A 27,384-nucleotide genomic window follows, 5' to 3' on the forward strand; every position below is an offset into this window, starting at 1 on the left:
GCTGACTGGACAGGCTCACGACCACAACAGCAAACATCTGGCTCGAATTATTGTGCACACACACACACACACACACACACACACACACACGCACACGCACACGCACACGCACACGCACACGCACACACACACACACACACACACACACACACACACTCACACACACACACACACTCACACACACACTCACACACACACACACACACACACACACACACACACACACACACACACACACACACACACACACACACACTGCATTACATTATATTTCATCACTAGACCTAAAAACAGCAGATAACATGAAGGAGAAGACAGAGGGTGCAGATCTATCTGTCTGTGTTTCTATCTATCTATCCATCTATCTATTTATATCTATATATCTATCTCTAAATGTAAATGAATGTCTAATTTCCTTAGCCATTCAAAACAATATGGATTAATAAACGATATAAACACACACACTTTTTAATCACTTAAAGTTCCACAACAAAATGAGATAATGCGATACAGCATCTCTATGAATGGGTGACATGGGCCAACCAATAACACATTCCACCTAACTTTGTGATAAATACTGTCAGCCAGCTATACCGTGACTCTTATCACAAAGTATGAATCTGAAATATGACCTTCACCACAGAAGTCAGTGACTTTCAGATCATTTAATAAGTTCTAGCGCAGAACAAGAAACATTTAGATGTTCCTTTTCTGTTCCTGTGACCTTAAAGGAACAGAGAAGAGTGAGTAACTTGGTGATAATGAATGAATTATATACATTAAATAAGGTAAGAGTATGTGTAATATATTGTCTCACACACAAACACAGAACAGACGCAGGGAGGGGGATGCACGGGGGTCACGTCATACCTTTATAATCCCAAAGGCGCGGTCATGACGTCACCCATTTAAAAAAGGGGGAAAAGGGAAAGAGGCACAGAGCAAGAGAGAGCGAGAGAGAAAGAGAGAGAGTCACACCCCCAGCATCTCTGTTGCTTCAGTCGTTTACCAATTAAGGCTGTCCCGGTGCAGGACAGAGAGAGAAGGAGAGAGACAGAGGGTCCGCGGAGGTAGAAAAGAGAGGAAGAGCGGAGGGACTATCTCTTTTTGTATTCCTTAACGCCACCGGCACATCCAATACACCCATTTCCCTCCACCGGGACTCACTGCGCGTGGGGAGGGAGGTCCGGGACCTCGGTCAGCACACACACACCTACTGTGACCACAGGCACTGTAGCACACTGCCTGAACGGAGAGGACACACACTGGAGGAGAGGACGCACACCGGGACAGAGGACACACACACGTAAGTTCTGTCGCGCCGGAGACTTGTTGTTGCGTGTGAGTGATGGTTTCCTCTCAGAGGTTCTGTCTTGACTTACATCTGGTGAATGGGTGAAGTTATCTTACACCTACTCTTTGGCAAAGCCTGTACGCACACATTACGCACCACTAACCTTTCTAATGTATCCTGTCTGAGGCTTTGGCACTGCTTACTCTAATATAATCGGCTCATATAGGGACAGTTTGACAGTTTGACAGTTTGACAGACAGTCAGGATGTCACAGGTGATGAAGAGAGCTGGAGCTCATCCATCCATCTCGCTTCATTCCGACACATGAAGTCTGTTTATGCGCACTGCAGCATCTCTCCCGTGTTACAATTGGGGGCTGCGCACCAAATAAGGTAATCCACCGACTGTACTGGAGCTTTGTAACGGCAGGGGTGGCTTGCGCCCCCCACTGGCGGGACAATGGGTTCATGTTCAACAAGTTAAAACACAAGTCATCACTCATAAAACACTTGATTTCGTTGTTAACGGTCTCCATACCGAGGAGAGAACGATGCTCCTATCAGGAATGCTTTAGTTTGACCAGTTTCTGATGAGTCGAGTGAGAGACTGGAGCGGGTGTGAAGTTGAAGCAGGCAGAACATATGAGGTGCAGTGACAGAAATGAATCAACAAATGATTCAACATTAAACGTTTTTTAAAGAATTTGCAAAGAAAAACCTATATTTAAAGATGCACTGAAAACACTTAAACGTTAACTTTAATTAAATGTAATATGTCAACAAATTTCCCATAAATGTATTAGGTTAGTTGAAAACAATAATATTAAGTTGACATTAGACTTGTTGTTTAAACGTATGGCTTGTAACTAACCTAATACAGTTATATCCTAATCCGTTGACATAATACTTTAAATTATAGTCAATGTTTATTAGCTTATAGCCTTTCGACTTAATACAGGTAATGTCTTTAAATGCCTTGTTTAAAGACACCAAAAGATATTCACAATAACATTATATAAAACAGATAATAAGGATAATGCATTTCCTGACCTTCCCAAATCCTAACAATGAATCAATATAGTTAGCTTTAGTCAGTTGATTCATTGTTGCAGCTTTAATATTTATATATTGACTTGCATTGATACATGTTATTATTGATACGCTATCAAAGGGACTTCAATCTTCTAAAACATATGGAGAAGTGTCTTTGGAATAATTCTGTGTCACTGTGAGTCTTAAAAAATGTGACCAAATTGTTAACCTTCTTGTGTCTTTATTTATTACCCAGTTGTGGAGAAATGCGTGTTTTTAGATTGTAGGTTTTGGAAGTTGGACTGTGTATGCTGGCTAAATGTTTGAGAGGCATTTTATGAGTTGTTGAAGCTTCTTGGTTTCATAACAGCTCTGAAATAAAGATGAGATGAGAGCCGAGGCGGATAAGGAAGAGGGTGCAGAAAACTTGCAGACCAAACCTGTCCTTATTTGAAACTAAGTAGCCTAGTTTCACCTAACACCTGCCACCAAAACACACACACACACACACACACACACACACACACACACACACACACACACACACACACACACACACACACACACACACACACACACACACACACACACACACACACACACACACACACACACACACACACACACACACACACACACACAGACATTGTATCCACATTAAGGGGATTGCCATAACTTTGCTGTAATCTGTGCATCTGACTTGCTCTCTCTCCACCCGCTATGCGTCTCATGTGGTTGGGCGGGCGGGCGGGAGGGGTAGCGTTCTTCTCACATCCCTTCTGCTCGCTCAGGTTGTGGTTGATAGGGTGTGGGGAGTGATGATAACAACCTGTTGGCATGCACAGGGTACTGTTAGGCAGGAAACATGCATCTCAACAATTAACTGTTTAAACTCTCATTGTCTAACTTAGTATCCAATATACACCACATGGTCACTTTATTCCTAATTGTTCATATTCAGCAGTTTATCTGATGTGTAATATGATCACAGCATCATTGCTCGTTGAAATAGGCCCTTTTGTTTCAGGCTGCACTTACTTTCTCAATACTTCATTCCTATCTGACAGCAGAGGCGTAGACTCGAGTCACATGACCAGAACTTGAGTCAGACTAGACTCCCCATCTATCTAAAAAAGACTTGCAATGACATGGATTTCACATGGGTTTGAGCCATTTGACTTAACAAATCTTATTTAATGAATTTGGGACTTTACTTGTATCTTCACGGTCTTGATAAGGGACTAGACCTGGGATAATCAGTATGGATCCGGGACTTATCAGGTTGACTTGGAACTTGACCTAAGGCTTGACTTAGAACGTATCAGTCTTGATTTGGGACTTGAGTGCAAATACTTGATACTGACTTGTGACTTGGCCTGACAGACATATTGAAGGAAAACTCGTGCCCCTTTAACTTTGTACTTAATACACCCTTTGGCTTTTTTGTAGTTCTTGCAATCCAGGAAGTGAAGATTATACTGCTGTTGCTCTAAGCCAGGGGTCGGCAACCCCTGGCACGCGTGCCAGCATTGGCACGCGGCACCGTAACCAGTGGCACACTAGGAATAAGTGGAATAAGTGTGCAAAAATATTTAAATTGTATTTTCGGATCCTGAACGAGACCGCCGCCAGAGCGCGTCTCCCCGTTACCTGCAGAAGGAAGCCATGCACGTAACGCAGCCCCGCTCTTTAACTCCAGGTGACTTTCTGCCGCTTTCCTCTGTGGTGCAGTGCTGATCGTTTCACCACGGAGGAAAGCACTTCACTAATTGCAGTACCCATAAGGAGCTGTACAAATGCCGCAGTTTTTGCGTGGCTGTGTATTTAGTTGAAAGCCCAGTGGCGATCTGCTCATTTCTCATCGAAATAATATGCTACAAAGGGGCGGACTGGCCAAGTGTGTGTTGAACTTTCCTTTCGGCCCCCAGACCGTAGTCGAGGAGGGCAGAAGCAACAAGCTTCAGGTTCAATAACCAACTTTAGCTTAAATGACTGGAGAGAGGCGAGCTCTTCTTGGGAGGCCGTTGCATTTATTTAGCTGTTCTTCTGTTTCACAAAATACATCACAGACCTCTGTTTTTCTGCTGCCTCGTTTCACTTCCAGAAACATACACGTTCCCTCACTGTCGCTCTACCATCCACAAACACACATGCACAAGCCACCCCCCCCCCCCCCCCCTCTCTCTCTTAAAGGGACAGCGACCTCATCTCACTCTGCATGAATCTAATATCAGAACATGTGTGCTCTGGACAATCACAGAACGGACGATGGTCCTTATTTTTATGCCGTTTAAACCAATTGTTTAAATGTGTTTGTTAAATTCGGCATCATGTAAGTTGCGCTGACATGTCCACACACTGCTTCCCCGCAGCGAGGCTGATAGTTGACGAGCGTCAAGCTCCTCAACCCCCCCCCCCCCCCCCACCCCTGTTGATAATTCTCGATCGTTGGCACGCTGATAAACATTTTTTTTTAAAATGGCACTTCATATGAAAAAGGTTGCCGACCCCTGCTCTAAGCTAAAGGACTATTAGTAAACTCAATGTGAAACAACAGAGCAGGGTTTAGGCCTGTTATTCTGCCTACCCTTTGATTTAGCTACGTTTCCTAAAATGTTAACCCCACTTACAATTATACTAATATTTGAAATGTTTATAACTTTTTCAAATACTTTTTGGCTTCAGCGGCTGCCCCTAAGCATGTTGCTGGCTCACTGACAGAGTAAAGGAGTGACAAAGTCCCACTATTGGTGTTGGAGTGTTCCCATTGGCTGTTGCTCTTCCAAAATAAACATACAAACTCAATATGCATTGTATCCTTTTCAAATTAAAAGCCCTGTGGATGATCAGAAAAATGTACTCGAAATGTGTCCTTTCAGACTCCTTCATTCAATTGTTCTATTGGATATTGTTCGATAAATATGTTGCAATGTGTCAATGTGCAGTTGGTTAAGAACTGTATATGATACTGAGTTAAATGGTAAAGCACCTAATATAAGTACAACAATCAATCAGGTAATTATATGTAGTGTAGTAGTGGAAAAAGTACAATACAAGTCAACTAAAAGTTCCTCAGTGGTGTAAAGAAGCGTTTATTATATATATATATATATATATATATAATCAATCAACAACTTTATTAATCCCGCAAGGGGCAATTGGTTATGAGCAGCAGCTTATGTCATGTACACAGGCAGGAACATACAGGAAGAAAACACACAGATACACCCGGGAGCACAGATGTGGATCATTCCAATTTACAGTATAAATAGTTCATAGCATCACAATAATAAATAAATAAATTGTCAAGTTAAAAACCTTTCAAGAATTTAAAAGTTTGAGTGCAGAAGGGATGAATGATTTTGAAAAGCGATTAGTCCTTTGAGCAGGGAGCGTATCTACGCCCTGATGGCAACAGACAAAATTCATGTGAGAGGCCTGGAGAGGCCAGAATGCTCTCTGCTTTCCGCAGAATCTGTTGGTTACAGAAGGAGTTCAAGGACACATTCTAGGCAATGTATGGAATTAAGGTAATATGCTATGTGTCTTAACCTCTAGCCCACTGGGATGCCCCAATAGGAAAGGAAATAACCATATTGGTATGTGATATTTTGCAAAACACTAATTAGGTGTTTGAAAAGTCCAAGAATGCGTCCAGATTACAGATGACAGTGAGAGACAATAGTGGATGCATTTAGAAAGTAAAGGTGTGACATGAGAAGCGTGTGAGGGGAAAGAAAAGGTGTTATTCTAGAACAAAACTGGGAACTGTAGCACCACAAAGGATCAGCAGAGGGAGCCAGATGATAAGCAGAGAGGTGCGTTAGATCTTCAGACCCCGAGACTTCATGTGTCCCCACCAGTCTATGGTCCCCACAAGTCTATGGTCCCCACCCGTCTATGGTCCCCACCAGCCTATGGTCCCCACCCGTCTATGGTCCCCACCCGTCTGCGTAAATTCCATTGAAACAATAGCCCACTCCGGAGTGAAGATGTCACTACTTTCTCTCAGCCCTTACTCACTTACAGGCAGAACTGTATTGCTTTAGTGGTCAAAACATTTCTCTTTCATTGTGTCCATTCACTCTGTCTTTTTGTTTTCTGTGGTCTACATGCATCCTTTCTCCTGTTCAATGAATCTGCATGCTTTCCTGCTCTGCCACACTCCACATCATATGATTTCTATTTTAATGATGGCCAACGCCTGTAAACTCTTGTTGCTATCAATTTATAATGAATGGAAATGATGCACCAGAGGGACCGAATTATAGAAATGTATTGTTTTATTATTTTTAAAGGTGTAAAAGCAATCTGTTGTGTTTGTGTGTTTACTGTATGTGTGTGTGTGCGCGTACAAGAATAAGGCTCTTTTATTGGGATTGTAATTAAGGCTGGGGACCCAGGGTTGTTATTGGGGAGAGTGGGATTCTTAAGATTCTCCCTCGACCAGACACACAGGCTCCGGGCACTCCTTGTTTAGTCAAAAAGCTGCAGTCCATCTCTCTCTGTCTTTATAGACCATGTTACTCCCAGAAGGAAAATGATTTGAAAGACATTACAGTTTTGTGTGTTGTTAAAAAATTCAATTTTATAAATAAATAAATGAGTGACTCATGTTAATGGTGCACTCCACATATGTATTGCACACACACACACACACACACACACACACACACACACACACACACACACACACACACACACACACACACACACACACACACACACACACACACACACACACACACACACACACACACACACACACACACACACACACACACACACACACACACACACACACGTATGTATGTTGCTGGCAAGCGAAAAGCTGATGTTTGTACAGTTTGTACATTGACTGGGCAAATACAAACGGTCCAAATTTGGGCAAATTGCGAAACAAGAAAGCACTCCTTCAGACTCTAAGCCCCCTGCAGAGCCACAGAAGAGAACATATAACTGTTTTCACACAATAAACTGATCATAACGTTCAAAGTTGGCTGAGTCCCTCTCCTATTATCTCAGGGCCTTTCTGTTGACAGTGTAAGCATGTGCAGAGCATCTGGAATCAAATGTTTGCCAACTTAGAGCTTCTTTCTGTACTTTGTGTAGAGTTACTTTGTGACAAACTGAAAAGAAAAATCTAAATATGTGCACAAAAAAGGAGAAAACAAGCATAACTCTGTGACGTCTCTTTTATCCCTCTGGGTTTCTCAAATATGTGTTTTCTGCCTCCTGGGACATATGATGAGCTCATCACAGGCGGGGGTACAGGGGCAGTTCTAGGGGGGGGGGGGGGCAGGGGCCCCCCCCAACACTGACTTTGGACCCCCCCTGTGGCCCCCCTGAAAATGAAAAAATAAACAAATACAAGTTTAGGATTAAACGATTTCTTGGCTGACGGAATAAGCGTAACTAACGCTATTTGTCAATCTAGTCGGACCCATTAGAGCAGGGGTCTCCAACACGTTGATCGCGAGCTACCGGTAGCTCGCAAGCCCTCAATAAGTAGCTCACCAAGCAAATCCAAAATGTAAAAAATATTTTTTTTAAAAGGAAGTGTAATTAAAATAATCTACCCTATGCATTAACAAAACCTCAATCACAGCGAACTCTATCTACTTACTACAACACTATATCTATCTAACCCCTTCTCCCCCACAATGAATATCGACCAATTGCGTTCTTGCAACTGTTTAAAAGTGGAGTGATTAGTAAAATATGCATAAATAGAAAGAAAGAATGCTAACTAGGTAACATAAGATAAGAATAAACAAGTTTAAATTACTTGTTCTTGGTTGTGATCATATTCTAAAGATGTTTGGATTATTGAAAAGTATACAGCTCCCTTTCATCTGAGTGTTGAGAGCTGTACCCATACATTCATGTTGTGCTCAAAGTGCACCAGATTGATGCATTTAGCTTCAACATTTAAAAACAAATCTTCCTGGGGGTGCAGCCCCCCGGACCCACCTAGAGGAGGTGAGGTCCTCCCCCAAATAAAGCAGGTTAAAATAATTAGATTGCATACATGTTATTTTAGTAAACACTGAAAACGGGTCCCACAGACCCAAACAGCACACACAGGTTAAAAGTCAGCATATAATAATGTAAAAATGTGCTAAATATATACACTGCAAAAAACAAAAAAAGAGGACTAAAAGTAGCTCAAGACTTGTTTTAGTTTTTGAAAGTAGCTCTCATCCTAAAAAAGGCTGGAGACCCCTGCATTAGAGCGTACAAACTGTAACTATAAGTAGCTGATACATATGTGTACTGAAACAAATACCAATACATGTATTGCATTGTTTTCTTATGCGCAATTACTTCATACTGTCTTTGTCTTTTTCGTCCTGCATTTATTGTGCCCCCTTCAGAAAATAACTGTCCCCAGCCTGGCCCCCCCACTCAAATTGGTCTAGAACCGCCACTGCGGGGGTGGAATGTAACTTTCTCTAAATGGTACTCAAGTACTTTTACTCAAGTACTTACGAAGAATTTGTATGTACTTTACTTGAGTATTTTCATTTTATGCTGCTTTGTACCTGCCTACTCCACAACATTTTATACTTTTTACTCCCTTACACTTACATTAAGTTACTACTTTGCAGATTTAGATTATTATTACAAAAATATAAATCAGCTAAAACATGAAAGCTATTTATAATCAGCTTTAAGTATAGGGTATTTCAAATTCTCCACCTTTACCATGCATCAAAAGTCACAATTCAGTAATGTAATACATGATTCTGAAATGCCTTTATGTCTAACAAATACTTGTAGTACTACATTATATTTTGATGCCAATACATTTGTACTTTTACTTATATTTTGAATCCAAGACTGTTACTTCTAATAGAGAATTTCGACAGTTTAGCATGGCTAATTTTGCTTAGATAGCTGATACAATATGAGTTACTTTTTCATCACTGAGTACAGCGTCAGTGTGATGCATGATGGAAACACACAGGAGCCAGCAGAGGTGGAAAAGGTACTCAGATCTTGTACTTAAGTACAAGTAGAAGTACCAGAGAGTAGGAATACTCTGTTATAAGTAAAAGTACTGCATTCAAATCATCGTTTTCAAAGCTGGTAAAGGTGCAGCTAGTTTGAATGGCTTTGTATACTGCAGGGTAGCTTCTGAATGTACAGGTGGAACTAAAGTCTGATGTAACACTTGATTATATTTCATATCTGTGGAGTAACTAAAGGTATTAAAGCAATGCAATGGAGTAAGAGTAGATTTTCACTGCTTCTGGAAGATAAATACAGAAACTTTACTAAATATTTTTATTTCCAAATGTTACACTTATTAGACCCTTGCACATGTTTTTATTTTTTTTATTAAAAATGGTGTTGAGGAGTATGCTGTTTGTTCACTTCCCTCTGTCGTACCAAGTAAAGACTGTCATGTTTAAGGTTTAGTTTGAATGTGAGTCCATTTCCTTAAAGTGGGACATAAAAAGTGTAACATCCCCCGTGTGCGAGCAGATCACATTTCTCCCGAAATGCCTCCCTTTCTGCTGCAATAACCGCCTCCTTTCTGAGCAGAATCTCTATCTGCGGGCTATAAGTCCCTCTCTGAGTTCACTCCTTTCTTTCTCTTTCTTCTCCTCAGACACAGACAGCAGAAAGTGAGAGAGAGAGGGAGCGGCCACCCAGAGCAGACCAGACTCCACCCAGAGCCCAGCCAGCGAACCAAGAGCCAGCCGAGCCCATAAAAATGAGTGGTGCACACCCCCGGCTCCACCAGAGCGCCGCGCCCGCTCCCAACGCTGTCTCCCCGGACAAGGACGCAGAAATGCCCGCCACGGAGAAGGACCTGGCCGAGGACGCGCCGTGGAAGAAGATCCAGCAGAACACCTTCACGCGCTGGTGTAACGAGCACCTAAAATGCGTCAACAAGAGGCTCGGGAACCTGCAGACGGACCTGGGCGACGGGCTGCGGCTCATCGGGCTCCTGGAGGTCCTGTCCCAGAAGAAGATGTTCAGAAAGTACAACCAGAGGCCCACTTTCCGCCAGATGCAGCTGGAGAACGTGTCGGTGGCGCTGGAGTTCCTGGACAAGGAGAACATAAAGCTGGTGTCCATAGGTGAGTGCAATGAATGAGTGTTGTCCTCTGCACCTCCATCAGGTGTCTCCTCTCCACTGTGCCTATGTGTTTCTTTAAGGAGTTAGCGGTGCTAAGCAACAGCTAAGTAGGACTTCAAATGGATGGTTATAATGGAAAGAAGTGAATGCATGCCTGCAGGGAGAACACGATTGAGTTGCCTATGTTGCTGCCCAGAACAAAAAAGAGAAGAAAAATGTAACTTAGTAAAGAAAGTCCACTTTTGTACAGGGAGGTCGATCAGAGCAGGCGTTTCCCTGGTGCTTTTGTCTCGGCTGTCCACTTTTGAGGTGGCTCGTTTTGGGAGGAGGGGGTCTGCTGAGGGGCCCCGGGCTCTCTGTGCTCCCTGCTGCCTGGGCCGGGCCGAGCCAAACCGTGTGGCCCAGGATGTAATTCAGGCCTAGTAGGATATGAGAGCTGATTCTGGACACACACACACACACACACACACACACACACACACACACACACACACACACACACACACACACACACACACACACACACACACACACACACACACACACACACACACACACACACACACACGGCTATTGTCTGTGCTCATGTCGTGCAGTGGGCTGTGGCTGGCTGGGTCTCCAGCTTTAGCAGGACTTGGCTCACACAGTGACTGAGTTTAATGGGCTTTGCCTACATGAAGTTGCATACCTGCTCGCAGCAATGTGACTCTGCAGCTGTTTATTAGACTGAATGTGAAATAAAGTATTGTTCTGCTGAGCTGCTAAAAAACGAAGAGATTTAGATTTAGCCTTTTCTCTAACAAAACAGATCCCGTCGTGCAGTGGATCTCTAGGCTCCTTGATGGATTTAGTCCCAAAAGTTGTATAAAACTGACAATGTGATTTTTGCCAGTGTCAGTAATGCTAACGCAATAGCCTACCAAAAGTGGCATTGTGAACAAGAAGTGTGGCATCATGTCGGATGTATTTTTCACCAGTAACCTCAGAGGTCTCATCCTCTACAAATCAAACGGATCCTTTGATTAAAACCAGTGAAAACACTGAATAAAGCAGTTTAACCTATAACATTGGCATTGCTAACACGCTGGTTGACTGCCGCTAATGCTGACTCACCTTCAGTTTATGGCAGTGACCATCAACTGACGGCCCGCGGGCCGGGGGTGACTGTGGCGGTAGTGGTTAGTGCCTTCGCCCCCCACTAATTTTTTTTCCACAACGTCTCGTGAGTAATGTGCAGTACCGAAGTCCAACAGAGAGGCAGCAGCTGCGGGACAGTAGCCTTCCCTGCCCTGAAGAAGAAGTGATCCTTCGTTAGCGTGAAGAGTCTAAGTAGTGATGGGATTTATGGCTCTTTGAAGGGAGCCGGATCTTATGGCTCCGTTTCCTTTCAAAGAGCCGTTCAAAAGAGCGGTTTTTTTGGCGGGGTTACTTGGTTTGTCTGTGAAATAATCACCAGGATAATGATTGACTGTATTGCCAGACCTAATGTCAATAATCTGCTTTGTAAACACGACACAAGGTGGCGCCATAATATCCATGTCATTCATGTCCGTGAATGTACTACTTTGAATTTACCCTCCGTATGTGTTAAGTAAATAAAGTTGCCTTGCCTTGAATGAAATTCACGCAACTCTTAATATAGATACTGTGTTTTTAAGTGGCGATGGAGATCATTTGTTGGCCCTGCTTTAAAGGATATTTTGCCTTTACAAATGGTGCGCTTTTTTGGTTGAAGTGCATCAAAATGCTGCTGCGTTTTCGCCTTTGGCTCATTTTCCATCCGAAAAACACGTCGTCTACCTGTCCTGTAGCCTACCACTTGTTATGACTTCTCTCTCTCGCGTATTCCGTTAAGACCCACCCCATCTCACTCCTCCTGCTGAAACCTACTAATCAGAGTAGAGTCGGGTCTTCACAGAATACGTTTGGGGAACAAAATCAAGCTTTTTAACAGGCGAGTGGATTTTGGCAGGCAGTGAGTGCGGACTAACAATTGAACGATAACAAGAACGGCTCTCACCAAGAACGACTCGGTTCCCCTCGTTCATACCAAAGAGCCGTTCAAAAGAATCGGCTCGTTCGCGACCGACACATCACTACTGCTAAGCTTTATGCGCTCAGTAACGGAGCGTGCTCCACTAGTGACTATTGCTGCTGTTAGCTACCTAGCAACATTATCGTTCGTGTTAGGAAATCCTTAAAGATTGTTCAATTAACCAAATGAAAAGAAGACACTAGTGTAGTGGTACATTTATCAAATGCATATAAAATATATATATTTTATTTGTATAGTGCTAACCACCGAAACTGTGAAGTGTCCAGCGTTCTACATTTTACTTTTGTATCGCAATGAGTGCACGCAAGGGTGTAACTTTGGTTTGAGAAGTGGGGGGGACACAAAACAGGGGGTCCTCCGCAATGAAACATTGTTCTCGATTTAATTATATTTCCTGCCTTTCGAAAAATATATATTAGGGACTATGGTGTTAACTAATCCAAGAAAAATGTGTAGTGTGTATAATGAGTGCAAACTTATCTATCCATGAACCTGTTTTATTTGTGATGACCTCACATCCTATAGGGGGGTCCGGGGGCATGCACCCCCGGTAAGATTTGTTTCTTTAAATTGAAGTTAAAGGCATCAATCTGGTGCACAAATTAAGAGATTTATGGATACAGCTCTGAACACTCATATGAAACAGACCTGTATATATTTCAATACTCCAAAAACCATTAGAATATGCTCACAACCAATAACGCATAATTGATATACTCCTCTCTCCTATCTTTATCTGACCTAGTCTGCATTCTTTCTTTTTATTTATGCATATTTTACTTATCACTTCCCTTTCAAACTGTGTTTTTAATTTTTTACTGACATTGGAATTACTTTTGAACTTATTTTGAACAACTATATTAAATAGATGGAAATATTTGTTTAGACCAAACCGTTTGAGACCCACTGAGATAACTAAAGTTTACAATCACTCAGAGTCCTTTACCTCCCTGAGCTGATGTTATCTCAGCCTCTCAGTCCGACAGGAGAGGAATCTCCCTCTCCTTATTGTTGAAACAGCTTCTAATCTAATCTCCGAGCTAGCACCAGAGGCTAACAACAACCACCATAACTCTCTCTCTCTCTCTGTCTCTCTCACTGTCTCTCCCTGTCTCTCTCTCTCTCACACAAAATGTGCTCCTGCCACACACACACACACACACACACACACACACACACACACACACACACACACACACACACACACACACACACACACACACAGACGCTCCTCCGTGACGAGGACCACTTGCGTAAAAAATAAATAAATTCAAAAGTGGGGGGGACACAAACGGGATTTTGAAAAGTGGGGGCGACATGTCCCCCCTGTCCCCAGTGGAAATTACGCCCATGAGTGCACGGTCTGAGTACTCCTAATCTATTTAGCCCTACTTCAAATTGGGACGCACTTAAACAGTCAAAATAGCGAATGTACAGAAACACACACATCGAGACACAGTTCAGTAGTAAAGGCAGTCTTCTTTGTAAACCTTCATCAGCAGAGACTGTGATTGTAGGGCCAGAAGAGGTGAGTGACTGGATGCCAGTCAGACATGAGTGTGTCCCTGTAATCGCCTACGGGGGGAATGTGTGGCTCACTGGATCATTTTCTCACACATGTTGTTGCTTCCTGCTGCAGCAAACAGGTGAAGACATGGCACAGTCTGCACCATATCAAGATTCCCAGAATTTAGGAGAGGGTTTTATCGTGGATTACAAAAAAACACTCTTTACGGCCCCTACACACGGCGGCGTGCATTGCCGCTTCAACGCTTCTGCCCATTCACTTTGAATGGGGTGACGTCACGATTCGCCGAACTGCATTGTGGGAGCAAAGTGTAGCTCGCTGCAAAAGTAGAGCAATGTTCTACTTTTGACGCCTCGATGGAGACGTCAGCCAATCGAATCATATGCCAGTACAAGCTCTAGCCAATCAAACCGCGTGCTTGTGTGTCTGGGTTGGGAGATTCATGTGATTGATTGTTGGTCGAGTTTCAGCCCCCCCCGCCGGCAAGCGACAACACACGCCGCCGTGTGTAGGGGCCGTCATAGAGAGGTAAAGGAATGACTCCAGAAGAGTTTGAATAAGTTTTTGGTTAGAGGCCTGAAATAAACTAAATGATCCTGTTATCGGGGACATTGTGAATATCCTCACTTGGTACAATACTGGGGGAAGTTATGGTTTGTATGTAGCTTATTTAACATGTTTTTTATAATTATAGGGATAATATCATGTACATCGCAAATATTTTGGTCAGGGTAATAGTGACATACATTTTCCTTATGGACCCATACCTTCCCCAAACTCCATCAGAGCAGACAGGGGTTGAGCAGCTGAGGACAGATCACATCATCAGCAGAGGTTCTTATTATTCATGGTACAGTACCAGGCACCATGAGTATGCTGTCTGCCCCTCCTGCAGCTGACTCACCCTCCTCCTGCTCCTGTTGACTCATTTAATCTGAAGATGAGAGGGGAGTGTGCTCTCTTATTCTACTTCCTCTTTTCAGTGCAGAAAGTGGACACACCCAGCAGCAACCCTCACCACAAATGATCAAACTACCACCACTGCTCAGCATGAAGCATGAGGTCCCTCCCTTTTTCTCTGCTCTCGGCTCTTTTCTGTGATCTTTCACCACTTTACTTTAAAATGTTTGGAAAATTTTGGACCATGCTGGCCACACCTCGTTTCTGTTCTCTTTTCACTTATCTTTTGCTTGCATGACAAAAATGCTAAGAATAGCCAAGCTAGGTGTTGCCCACATTCTTTTCTTTATCCGAAGTAGGAATGCAGATAACAATTATAATCATTATTGATTGATGTATTGATTATTTTCAAGATTTATAAATGATTGGTTATGTCTGTAAAATATATATATATATATATATATAAAAGTGATTTCCATCCCAGTTTCTCAAAGTCTAAGGTGCTTTAGATGTCTTGTTCCATCAGCCCAACCCAAAGATTTTCACTTTAATATATAATAAAATGGCAAAAAGTTTCAAATCTCCGTATGTGAGAGCAGGAAAAAGTAGTTTTTTGCATGAACGATTAATCTAACCATTTATTATCGATAATTTATTTGTTGACTGATCATTGCGGTTCTGATGCTAAGCTAACTGTCTCCTGTCTCTACCTTCGTATTGATATTCATCTGCTCATCTAAGCACTATTTGAACTTTTGTTTGAGTTTGATATCAAAATGGTTGACGATACTATTTCTATTGATTTCTATTTTCTATTGATTTCTATTGATTGACTAATCCACCCACCACCTAAATCAATCAAAACCTAAATGTTTTAGCCTAACCTAACAGGATTGCCCCAACAATTGCTGTTATTTGGCAATTGTAGTGTTAAGTGTGCTTTAAACGCAGCACCCTCCCGTGTCATTATCATCCCTGAGATGAGGGTTATTATGTGAAATGGTCCCTTAGCAGGCTGTGAAGTTAGATGATATCAACATGCTGCAGTAAACTCTCTCACAGTCCAACACAGACTGCAGTTCACTGTGCACTCTAATGAAACTCCCCCCAACAGGTAATCTCTCTCTGAAGTTTTTACAAAACCCCTCATGATCTGGCACCGGCAGCACACATAATAACTGATAAATAAAAGCAAATCCAGAGAGAAGTCACATGGAGTCTGCAGGGAGCAGTTACAGTGACATGATGCCATCTACTGTAGTTAGCTATAGGGCTCCACAATTATTTAAATTGAGTGATTATACCATAATTAGTGAAATATCATAATTGCAATATGGCAAAATGTGTAAATATCTGGATGAAGAATTATTGTGATCTGGCCAATCAACTGTAATCTACACAGACTTAATAAAAAAAATCCTTGTTTGGTACAGATCCTCCTAAAAAATCAAACCATGGTCATTTTATTGTATTTTCAAGGATAATGTGGATAATGTTTAAAAAATGATCAATCCCTCCAATATTTCAAATCATAACACAATTGTAATATCAGCAAATTAATTGTAATTAGTGATTTTGGACTTAATGAGGACAGAGACCCTGAAGGTAACACTGGTGAAACCGACTGAGATCCCCCATTATTCTTCATTAATGTCACGATAAACTCTGGTTGTGATTTGCATATGGTTTGTTGTGATTATAGAACATTCTTTAATTGATCTCATCTCTAATCCCGACATCTGTGAGGACTGAGGACGTTCTTCTTATGTGCAGAGGCAGCTTGATTTTATTTTCACTCGTGTTTAAACAAGATACATTTCACTGTGCATCAATGTGATTGTGTTGAAACCTTAAAACATTCCACAAACTAAGCAGATAAATACTTTGTAACTCTTTTAAAAATGTATAATATTAATCATATTTTGCCAGCTGTTTCTCAGCAGCCCCGCCCTGTTTTTAAAACACATCTTCATCTGTACTTGACTGGGCCTGTGTGCAGTTTGTGAAATAGAAAGATTGCAGCATTTCTGCCAAACTCTTCCCGTCACTCCAACAGAGCAGGGGGTGAAATAAACAGAGCTGGGGGAGTAACTTTGTACCTGGCTGCAGGTTGAGACGCAGCGCTGTGGGCCCGTCTCCTCCTGTTGCATTGTTAAATCCTAATGAAAGGTGTTCTATGCTGCTGATAAAGAATGGAGATAAACACGCTTATATCAAGAGGTATGTGCTCTTCTTAAACCAGCACTGAAGATGGGTTAATGTAGATCAAAGTGACACGTTTACAATGCTCCTCGACAATTTATAAATGAAACTCCTGATCAATAAAACAAATCCTTGCTTTACCAATGTCAGTACACTAACAGGCTTTAGACCAGGAGCTTAGGGTGGCTATGCTAGCCAACTGTTAAACACAATTGAGTCAGTTTGCTAATAATCTTTCTATACCTATAAGCTCCTTTAGAAAAGATGGAACCCACCATTGTTATTGAAAACTTCATGTACGACATGTTCAAAGGTACTGAGCATTAGCATTTCTTGTGTTGTATTGCTTTTTAATTCCTTTTTAATTTCATTTCTTGTCAGCTACTCTGACACCTACAGTATGATGACTGTCTGTGTGACAGCTTAATTAAGACAAAAGGTGGGCTCAGCTGTGAACAATCAGACTGCTGAGCAATTCCTCGAAAGCCTTGTTAATTTCGCTCTGGTGTTCACACAACGTGACGTCATCAGTTATTTTGCATAAAGCACGGCTCCTTGCTCTTCTGTTTTTTTGTAACTAGGCGCCGGCTGCTTCTAGCAAATAACTTGAATTATAAATAGCTTTCAACAAGTATAAACTAGGCTTACCTTGGTGTGTTGTAATTGTGATGGAGTGTGTGTAGGGCGGGTGGTGGAATGAACTGATTTACTGTGATTGTGTCAACCTGCTTTGACTTGCGGTGCATGGCATTGTTAGATGAGGGCAGATACACAGAGCAGGGGAGGATACCTGACAAGATGCCTGACCTCTATTTGGATCAGACCATCCATATATGGAAATATTTTAATTTGCAAAAGCAACCGCTATCCGTCTAAAAACACCTAAAGATTCAGACTCAAAATCCCAGACAGATCAAGTGACTTCATCACATTGAGACAGAAAACCTGTCAATAGATATTTCTTTACAGCTGTCTATGTCATTAGAAATGAATTGTATTATTGCTCACGCATGACTTAACAGACAGACCTTGGTATAAATGTATTGGCACATTTTTTTATTGTAGCTACATTTTAAATAGTCTCACTATGTACTTTGTCAAAGCCCCAAACTCCAAATAACAGCAAGCTGTAATTAAAGCTGCTGCAATCAATATTTTACATAAGCAATGGATGAAATGACAGGCAAATAAAACAGTTGCTTATTATAACAGACCCAAGAGATTTCTGCAGTTCCTCCCTTAGTGACCTTTTTTCAACTCATTGTTTTGTTTTTCACGGCCCACAACTTTCCTGTTTTAGCTTAATGTCTTTGTTCTTATCAGTTTGGAGTTCTGCAGCTGTTTTCAGCCAGAAGGCTCTAAAACCTGAGCACACTACCCGTCCAGCACCAAACAGCAGATGGCCAACAGGCAGGGACTAGCAGTTGAACATAATGCGCAGTTCCACTACAGCGCGGTTTAAGCGTGCCGTGCTTGGCCCGTTTTTGGTTGAGTTTCCATTAGGCGTAGTACCGGCTAGCGGGTACTATTTCACAGTTTTTCTGGCCCCATAAAATCGAGGTGCTTTCCGGGCCAACAACCAGTCTGGCTGAGTATGCTAAACTAGAGAGAGAATCGCTGGCAAGAGGGCTAAAACTACAACAAGATGAATATATTTGACCGTGATTTAATTGTAATACACGTTTCAAAATTATGCCGAAGTAACAACATACTGATACCGGTTAGTAAAAACCATGAGTTAATGCTTTGACAAGTCTGCAGACAGACGGCAGGATAAAAACCTTTTAAAATGCGTGTTGTCTAAATGGAGCTTGGCTAAGCTAACGCAGTACATGCTCCGACCGTCCACACTCACAACAACGGCCTATACAGACAGAAATAAACCAGCGACTGTATTCTCCATGACACAGACAGTCTGTGGTTTGTACTTGTTTAACTTTTGTCTAGTTTCTGAACAGATATGAGGAGCTGTGATCTCTGAGGGCTAACAGCTAACGGCTGATGATGTTTTTCTGTGGTTCGCATTGAAGATGACGTCACGGCTCCGCCTACACTGCGTTACTATAGTTACTGCCCCAGCTACTAAACTGTAATGGAAACTCAGCATAAAGTGAGCCAGTCCTAACAATGCCTAGCTATTCCATACTAAGCCGAGCGAGGCCCCGCAATGGAAATGCGCCAATAGTGTAGCACTAGCAGCTAATGGAGACCAAAATGGAGTTAAAATGAGAGTGAGTGGTGGACTTGCATCATCAGGCAGCCGTAAACACAACTCCACATGATTGCTTCACCATATTAACTTTATAGGGTGATGATATGTCAAAACCATCTTTACAGCTAGTTTCCCCTGCCCCCGGGGGGCCAAAACGTCACTTAATACAGGTATAAAACTAAGTGTCCTGAGTAATTACAGTAAAAATAACTAACTCCCAAGACTCCTAAAACTGCAGAGTCAGCTCAGGTAATGAAGACCTCTGTACACAAGCATCGGAAAATCTAAATGGTCTCTTTACTGCGAGCCTAAGTGTGTCAGCGATGTCATATACAACATCAAGATGAATCTTCAGGAACAAGATAGAAATGAGAGGGTGAGGGCAGAGATGAATGTTTGCCAGGGAGTGAGATAAGGCAGAGTTTAGCTTCAGTTAGGTCAAAATGGATCACTTCCTGCCAGGTCATTATCATTAGCATAACTTCCTGTCTGCAAAGGCAAAGGGGACCGGTCAAGTGGATACTGAGGATTAGCCCAGTGCACATTCCTATTCAGTACAGTGGTATTCAGGCTATTGCATTACATCAGAGTTGGAAACTTGCCCCAGCACCCCATGCCTCATGTTCAGACCGAACAAGCAGACATATTCTTTACCTTACTCAGGAGATATTAAAGTGAAACGGTCTTTTGCACATAAACTACAGTGACACCATATCCTGTAATCTTTGCTTACAATAGTGCTGTTATCTACAAAAAGACCCATCATGGATACCAGAACCATGTCTCTACTCTCTAAACCTGACTCATTTTTGCCAGGTCACGGACTCTTGAGTTACTGTGAGACCAGACGCTGCTCTCCGGCTGATCGTAGTTCTCTCACAACAATTTGTTAGAGCCGCCTGGTATTTATTAACCCCCCTCATTCATCATGTTCAGCGATGTCCTCCTCTCACCCCCCCAGCCTCTGTCCGAGCCCACCCCCCCAGCCTCTGTCCGAGCCCACCCCCTCAGCCTCTGTCCGAGCCCGTCCCTATAGCTGCTCCCGCTTTTCCTCATGCTTCTCATTTTTCCCTATCCCTTCAAACTTCATTTTGTAAATGTCTCACTAAATGATCCTTCCCCAGCCCATCCTCAGCGGGAGCTTTTGTCAGTGTGGGCTTTAAAAATGTCCCACACAGCACTTTTCCCTGCCTTGATTTCCTCTTTTCTATCTCGGCCCTCTCCCCTCCCCTCCCCTTCGTCTGTAACCAGAGCCCAGGGAATGGGAGGGCTGCCAGGATCCAGTTTGCTTCTGTCCTTTTAAGGCTAAAAAATCAGGAGGAACTTTTTCCAGAGGAGGGAGTGAAGAGGAGGGAGGGAGGGAGGGAGGGAGGAAGACTTGAAGGAATAGAAAGGAAGTGGAGGAAGTGTAGTAGCTCTAGTGTGGCTTGTTGCATGGAGGGAGGGTGAGGGAAAGAGAAAGAGGGAACTCCAGGTCATACAAGCTTTTGGATGTTTGAAACTACAAGCTGAATTCATACAGTTGTAAAGCAAACTTTTTGGTGTTTTACTTCGTAAAGTTTCATGTGAAATGTGTGTCACTACCTCTTCTATCACAATCCCTGTTTAGCTCAGCACAGTTTTATTCATTCAAAATGTTTACAGTGTAATCCAAGACCTAGCGGGATATATAAGATTCCGGTTACTGAAAGGAAAATGTGAGCAATAATCACGTACTATACTTGCCACTTTTTAAAATGCCAGTCATGAAATATAATACAGGACATAGTAACACATTTGTATTAGAACACATATCCCAACTCTCCTAAGGACAATGCTGCATTCAGGTGCTTCTTGGATTTTCCACTTTCCCAAGTTTGGAAGTCTAACGACTTTGATGAGATGAGTTTATGAAACCTCTGAGCTTTTAAACAACACGTTGATAGCTGGTTCTGTGAATCCTCCCTGTCAGAAACAAAGTGTTCTGCTTATTGCAGCACCACATGAATGAAGCACGTATCACGCAATGTAGATTTGAATGGGTTCTTCCTTAGCCAAAGCTACATACCAAGTTTTATGGAAATCGCTCCAGTGGTACCGGAGTCCTGCTGACAAAGAAAAACATGCCGAGCCCATAATAACCCCATAGGAGCTAATAATGTAATATCTGTGTAGTAGTAGTAGTAGTAGTAGTAGTAATCATGTAGGCACACACATATGGTCATATGTCATGCGATTGTTTCTAATATTCTTCTATTATATATGATACAAATAATAAATATGAGGATACTCTGAGCGGTGGAGAGGGAATGGAGAGACCACACGACTGGACCTGGCTTTCTGTTCTGTCCCTTTACGTCTCTAATGTGCTCCAGATGTCCAAACGTTCCTCTCTGCTCCCCCCTCTCCCTCCCTGAGACGCTGGGATCGGGTCAGGCTGTGGGTCAGGGGTTGCTATGTTGTCAGAGCCATGGCACTGGGGCTAGGTTGGGGGGGGTCTGCGGCAACGAGCCAAATGGATGAGTCATGGGAGTTTTTGGGGCAGATGGAGCATCAACAGCAGACACGCACATTCTCCATACGGTAGCTTCTGTTGCCTCTACATCTCTCACACACACACACACACACACACACCCACACCCACAAGGAGGGGGGGGTTATGAGTCAGCAGAGGGGGAGTCTGATCTGTGGCAGACTGTGTCCGTATATGGGCTCCATCAGGCCTGCTGGCTGTGGTCTGCCGGGAATGCTGGTAGATTCCTTGCATGTTTAGTGGCTTTGTGTGTGAGGCATGAATCAAAGAGCAACACACACATATACACACCTCATCACAGAGCAAAGGGAACTGATGTCCTAACAATGCCCGGCAGGAGGACACACTGCTGCTCTTCCCTTACATGATGCCCTGTAAAGAGCTGCAAAGATTACAAGAACAATATTATAAACAACAATAAGGATAATCGGTTTAGAGTTGGTCATTCTTCATGTGAAAATGTCAGTACAGATGGAAACCCTGAAAAGCAGAGGCAGGAGAAGCACTCAGGTCTTGTACTTGAGTAAAAGTAGAAGTACTCAGATCTGGTACTTGAGTAAAAGTGGAAGTACTGAGATCTTGTTCTTGAGTAAAAAAGTAGAAGTACCAGAGTGTAGGAATACTCTGTTACAGTAAAAGTCAAAATATTACTCAAGTAAAGTATTAGCATCAACATATACTTTAAGTACCAAAAGGAAAGGTAGTCATTGTGCAGATTGGTCCATTTCAGAATAATATATATGATATGTTTTATAATGATTGATCATGAAAGTGTTTTCAAAGCTGGTAAAGGTGCAGCTAGTTTGAATGACTTTGTATACTGCAGGGTAGCTTGTGAATTTACTCCAGGTGGAACTAAAGTCTGATTTAACACTTGATTATATTTCACATCATTCATCCAGATCTGTAAAGTAACTGAAGTTATTGAATAAATAAGTAAAAGTAAACCATTTACCTTTGAAATGTATTCAAGTAGAAACACATATTCAAGTAAAGTACGAGTATCTCAAAATACAGTACTTGAGTAAATCTATCCGGTTACTTCCCGTTTCCTGCTGAAAAGCGAAACTTATGTCAGTTCATCGCTACTTATGAATTTGTACAGAACAGAATCATGGAAGTGATATAAATCAACATATCACTAGGTAAACACTGCTTGACTTTTTGCTTGAGGTGGCTGACGGCCCGCTGTGTGACACACCTCTTCTGTACGGAGCTACATTCCTGCTGCAAGTACCAGCCTGTGGTGCACCGAGCTCATCTTCTATCATCTGAAGCCCCTTCAGGGAAAAGAGATATTGCAATATTGCGTTAAATAAATAATTCTGACTTGGCTAACAGTACAATCGACAATAATAGCTGACAGTTTTCTGTCCTTATGCAACTTGGTTTTTTAAAGTTTGTGTTTGTGGAAACGTTGTGGAGAGGGGGAAAAGGACGCAACATGGGTCCCGAGGCTGGAATGTAACAATGTGGCATGCTATAACCAATCATCTTTGAAGGCAATTCTCTGCTACATGTATATCTCTTGTTCCCTCTTTCTTGTCTTGTGCATCTTGGTTTGCCTCTTCCTCTGCTCTGCTATTACAATCCAGCTCACTCAAAGTCCCTCTTTGTGATGAGCATATTTTTTCACTGGTAGCAGCTGACATGTCATGTATCGGGGGGTTGGCAGCTTGCGAGCACATCTCTCTGTTGGAACATGAACTCAGACAGCAGCACTCTGAGATGTTGTAGTTCTGCATGCAGGCAAAGAACTCCTGTTATTTGATGTCATTTGAAGTAGAACTGTGCATTTGATTGGCTTTAGAATCCTTTTGGCTTGGGCCTTCTTTCAACAGTTTTCAGACACTCCTACTGCAGGCCTTACATATTCCGTTTTGACCAAATCCGCAACCCCCCACTGCAGTCCCAAACAATGCTATACAAAAACAACTTAGACAAATAAATTCAGGACTTTATTTGTTGAAGATGAAACTTTGCTATAGCGACAATTATTCCAGTCTAAACAACAAAAAAAGTTTACAACAATGTCAGCAGCACTGAAATGAGTAAAGACTGTCCAACGGTGTTTGTTATGATGTTTGCATGCTTTCTTTCCACTTTTTTATCTGTGTTGAAGAATCTAAAATCCGAGAGAAACTGCCAACTGGACACAGCTGCTGTCACAAAGGGGATTCATTCCTTTTAACAGACCTACAAGTAAACATTTGTAGATACCCCTGCAGAAAGCAAAATCGTTTGTACACTCATAATAGCCTTTCAACCGTTACAAGAACCAGAATGTTCCTCCATGACTGTGTTCCTATCATCAGCTAAGACACAAAAACGCATCGCTCAACCCTCTCCTCACGGCTGGACCTGAGCAATCAGACCTCTTCATCAGCTGCTCCTCTTGTGCAACATGTGTGTGCAGGGTGCAGTGTTTCTGTTGCCGCTGTGTGTGTATGTGGTTTTCTTCCTCGTGTGAGAACTAGCTTCTGGTTGCCTCACCACCTCTGCTTGCAGCTGAGCGCGTGGCTCTGTCTGAACAACACAGACAAATGCCTGAAATGTTAGAACCCCCCAACATGTCAGTAGATGTGCTGGTTGTTGTTCTTTTGCAATATAGACAGCTGTCACATATTGAGAGCTTGAAGCTCTTCCTTGTTTGTGACAATTACAATGACCAAGACCTTTTGGCTGATGAGATGAGTGAATCAGGCTGGATTGTAGTGGACCAAGAATGGAGCCCTGTTGGACTCCATGTAGCGTGCAAACCATTGCAGAAAAAGGTCTCTGAAGAAGTCACGCTATATATCGGACATAAACAAAATAGAACTCATAAAAGTTGTTCTATTTTTCCAACAATCAATAACTCTGGTTTGGGAGTCACTGATATCAAATAGAAGTAACCATTGTAACTGATTTCAGGTGATAGTATTGAAAGATGCCAGATATAAATGAAAAAGTCATACTCATCAGCTGACAATGAAAAAGGAATACATTGCCTGTTTCTAGCATGCTTTCATGTGTATACAAAGTTATTTTGGGGAGGAAGGGGATTTTGATGTGATGTAAACCAGCTGGGGAATGGACAACATAATCAGGCAGCACCAAAACCCACATTATACCTGCATCTGAGGTATTCAGATGAATGTGATCTATCAGTGCGGACTCAGTGCTGTGCGTTCTCTGAAGCTAGATACAAGTATGCACAAAGAGGTATAATGGCTTATATCTCTGACCAGACCATGGTCCATGATTTCTAGGCATGCATCCGGCCACTCCTCCTTTCAGCCATAGCAGATAACAGCGATGCTCCTGGGGGGGATTTGGAATTTAAATCCCATATAATTACAGATTCTCTCTTCTGAAGTCTAAATAGAAGAGCAATGATTGAAAAAAGTAGTACTTCCTAGTTTCTTATACAGTTTCCTCTATTTTGAAGGACGGCTGCACCCCCAAATCATTTTTAGAACATTTTAAATGACTTTCATCCTGTGGTGCGCCAGTTTCTTGTTTTATTAAAACACTTTTGAATAACCAGGTTTGTCTTCTACGATCGGTTTTCCTGTTGGTCTGAATCTTTAAGCATGCAAACTTCAAATGTGCCCCTCTCTCTTCCTCCTGCAGACTCTAAAGCCATCGTGGATGGGAACCTGAAGCTGATCCTGGGTCTGATCTGGACCCTGATCTTGCACTACTCCATCTCCATGCCCATGTGGGATGAGGAAGAGGAGGGAGATGCCAAGCAGAAGACGCCCAAGCAGAGGTTGCTGGGATGGATCCAGAACAAACTGCCAGAGCTTCCTATCACCAACTTCCACAGGGACTGGCAGACCGGCCGGGCTCTGGGAGCCCTGGTCGACAGCTGTGCTCCAGGTAAGGGAAAGTGTGTGTGTGTCTGAGTGGGAGCGTGTGTGAGGGGGAGCATCTTTCTGTGTCTCAACATTGATTCGTCCAGCAGATTTGGCTTTTAGCGCATTTAATAACTTTTAGGCCTGAATGATTTGAATGAGTGCTATTCACATGTCTGTACTGGCTAGTTGATTTACCTCTGAAAATATTATTGGGTCATTTACAGACTTCTCTTTCTGATGTAAATGAATAGGAAAAAGTATTTTTAGTGTCTCCTCCTCCCCTCCAATCACCATGAATTAATGTTCCCCAATTCCTTTCACTGTTAAGAGACCAGTATGGGTGTGCAATGGTTACTAAATAACTTCTAGCGAGCCCTAAGGGAATACTTAAATAGAAACATAAAAAAGGGTTGGGCGCCCTGTCTGCTCATTGGCTATAGTAGAGTTCTAACCTTTGGGGGAAAAAGGAGAAAAGAAACCCCACAATTAATCAAATAACCAATTAGAAAAGTAGATAAAATAGTTTTCCTCTACATCCTAGAGTAATCTCTGGGCTCATTGGAGCCAACTCTAAAGCAACCGTAGCTTCAAAGTAAGGACAACTTTAGCCTCAGTGTTTTGTTTGCAACCAGACACTGGCACCTCAGTTTTACATGGAATTAAAAACATGTTGCTTCCTGTATGTTATGTCTGTAAGAACCATAACTGTCTGCACACCATGGTGCCGACTGCAGCAGACCTGAGGTCAGGTCACAGAAAGCATTAGTGCGTAATTCCCATCTGTGCGACTAAACACTGAGGGCAGGCAGCTGGCCCTGAGGGGGGGCGGTGTAGGTGAGGGAAAGTGGTAAAAAAGATTCTGTTCACATGCTCGGGATGTTTGGCATACCTGTGGATCACCAACAGCCTCCAGCCGGAGATAAGGATTCAACAATGGATGCAGCAGGAGATATCCAACAGTGTCCTTAAGCAACAACCCTCAGTCAGATATATCAAGAAGCTACTGCTGACACGGTTAGCAAGGATATGCATTTCTGATAATAAAGGAACATCATGACATCCAATGAAGGAATGCAAGGGCAGACCGCTTGATGAGCCGCAGAACTGCAGACTCTCCTTCAAATGAAGATTAGAAGTGCATCCTCTCTGTGGCCTCAAGGCTGGAGCCAACACGTCTGCCATAATTAGAGACATTGGCTGTATCACAAACAGTTCTCTTTCTTTGTGTACCTAAATGTCCCTTAATCCTTCAGAAATACTGCTCAACTGTTTTAGAGTGGAAGCAATTCTCTCTCTGATATGCAACAACAAGTGTGGAGTTGAAAGAGAGGCGTCTCCTTTCTTCTGCTGCCCAATTGTAAGACATGTTATACAACGATACTTATGTTGCTAAGGCAAATCATCAAACATGGAGACTGTAATGTTTGTTGTGTTCTAATGTTCTAATCTTATAAAAACACATTTAAATACAGTTTATTTTTATTTTTATGTATCAGCCTTTTTGTTCTTTTGTGTCCGGAGAGATTTGAATGTTCCGGACACATTAGAGGAATTTAGGTCAAATATTAGCTGTGTTTATTGTTGTGCTTAAACTATTGAAAGGAGGGCTACAGAAATAATGACATAATCAGGCATGTAGATTGAACAGTACTTTGATACTATAGATTTGAAAAGAAGGCTATTCCTAATAAAACATCAATTGACTTGCATAAAGC

At 42.4% G+C, this 27,384-nt stretch overlaps 1 protein-coding gene across 4 annotated transcripts in view; it reads left to right on the top strand.

The window, feature by feature from the left end:
• Positions 1-1,167: 1,167 nt before the first annotated feature.
• The window catches only part of flna (filamin A, alpha (actin binding protein 280)), a 65,258-nt gene continuing 39,041 nt past the window's right edge, over positions 1,168-27,384 (top strand). For all 4 annotated transcript variants that reach the window (XM_079674869.1, XM_079674871.1, XM_079674870.1 and 1 more), the window contains exons 1-3: positions 1,168-1,306; positions 9,944-10,418; positions 25,443-25,691. In XM_079674869.1, coding sequence (XP_079530995.1) covers positions 10,049-10,418; positions 25,443-25,691 — 619 coding nt within the window. In that variant the 5' untranslated portion in view covers positions 1,168-1,306; positions 9,944-10,048. The remainder of the gene's footprint in view (positions 1,307-9,943; positions 10,419-25,442; positions 25,692-27,384) is intronic.

This window comes from Notothenia rossii, assembly GCF_949606895.1.
Source record: "Notothenia rossii genome assembly, chromosome: 4".
NCBI lineage: Eukaryota > Metazoa > Chordata > Actinopteri > Perciformes > Nototheniidae > Notothenia > Notothenia rossii.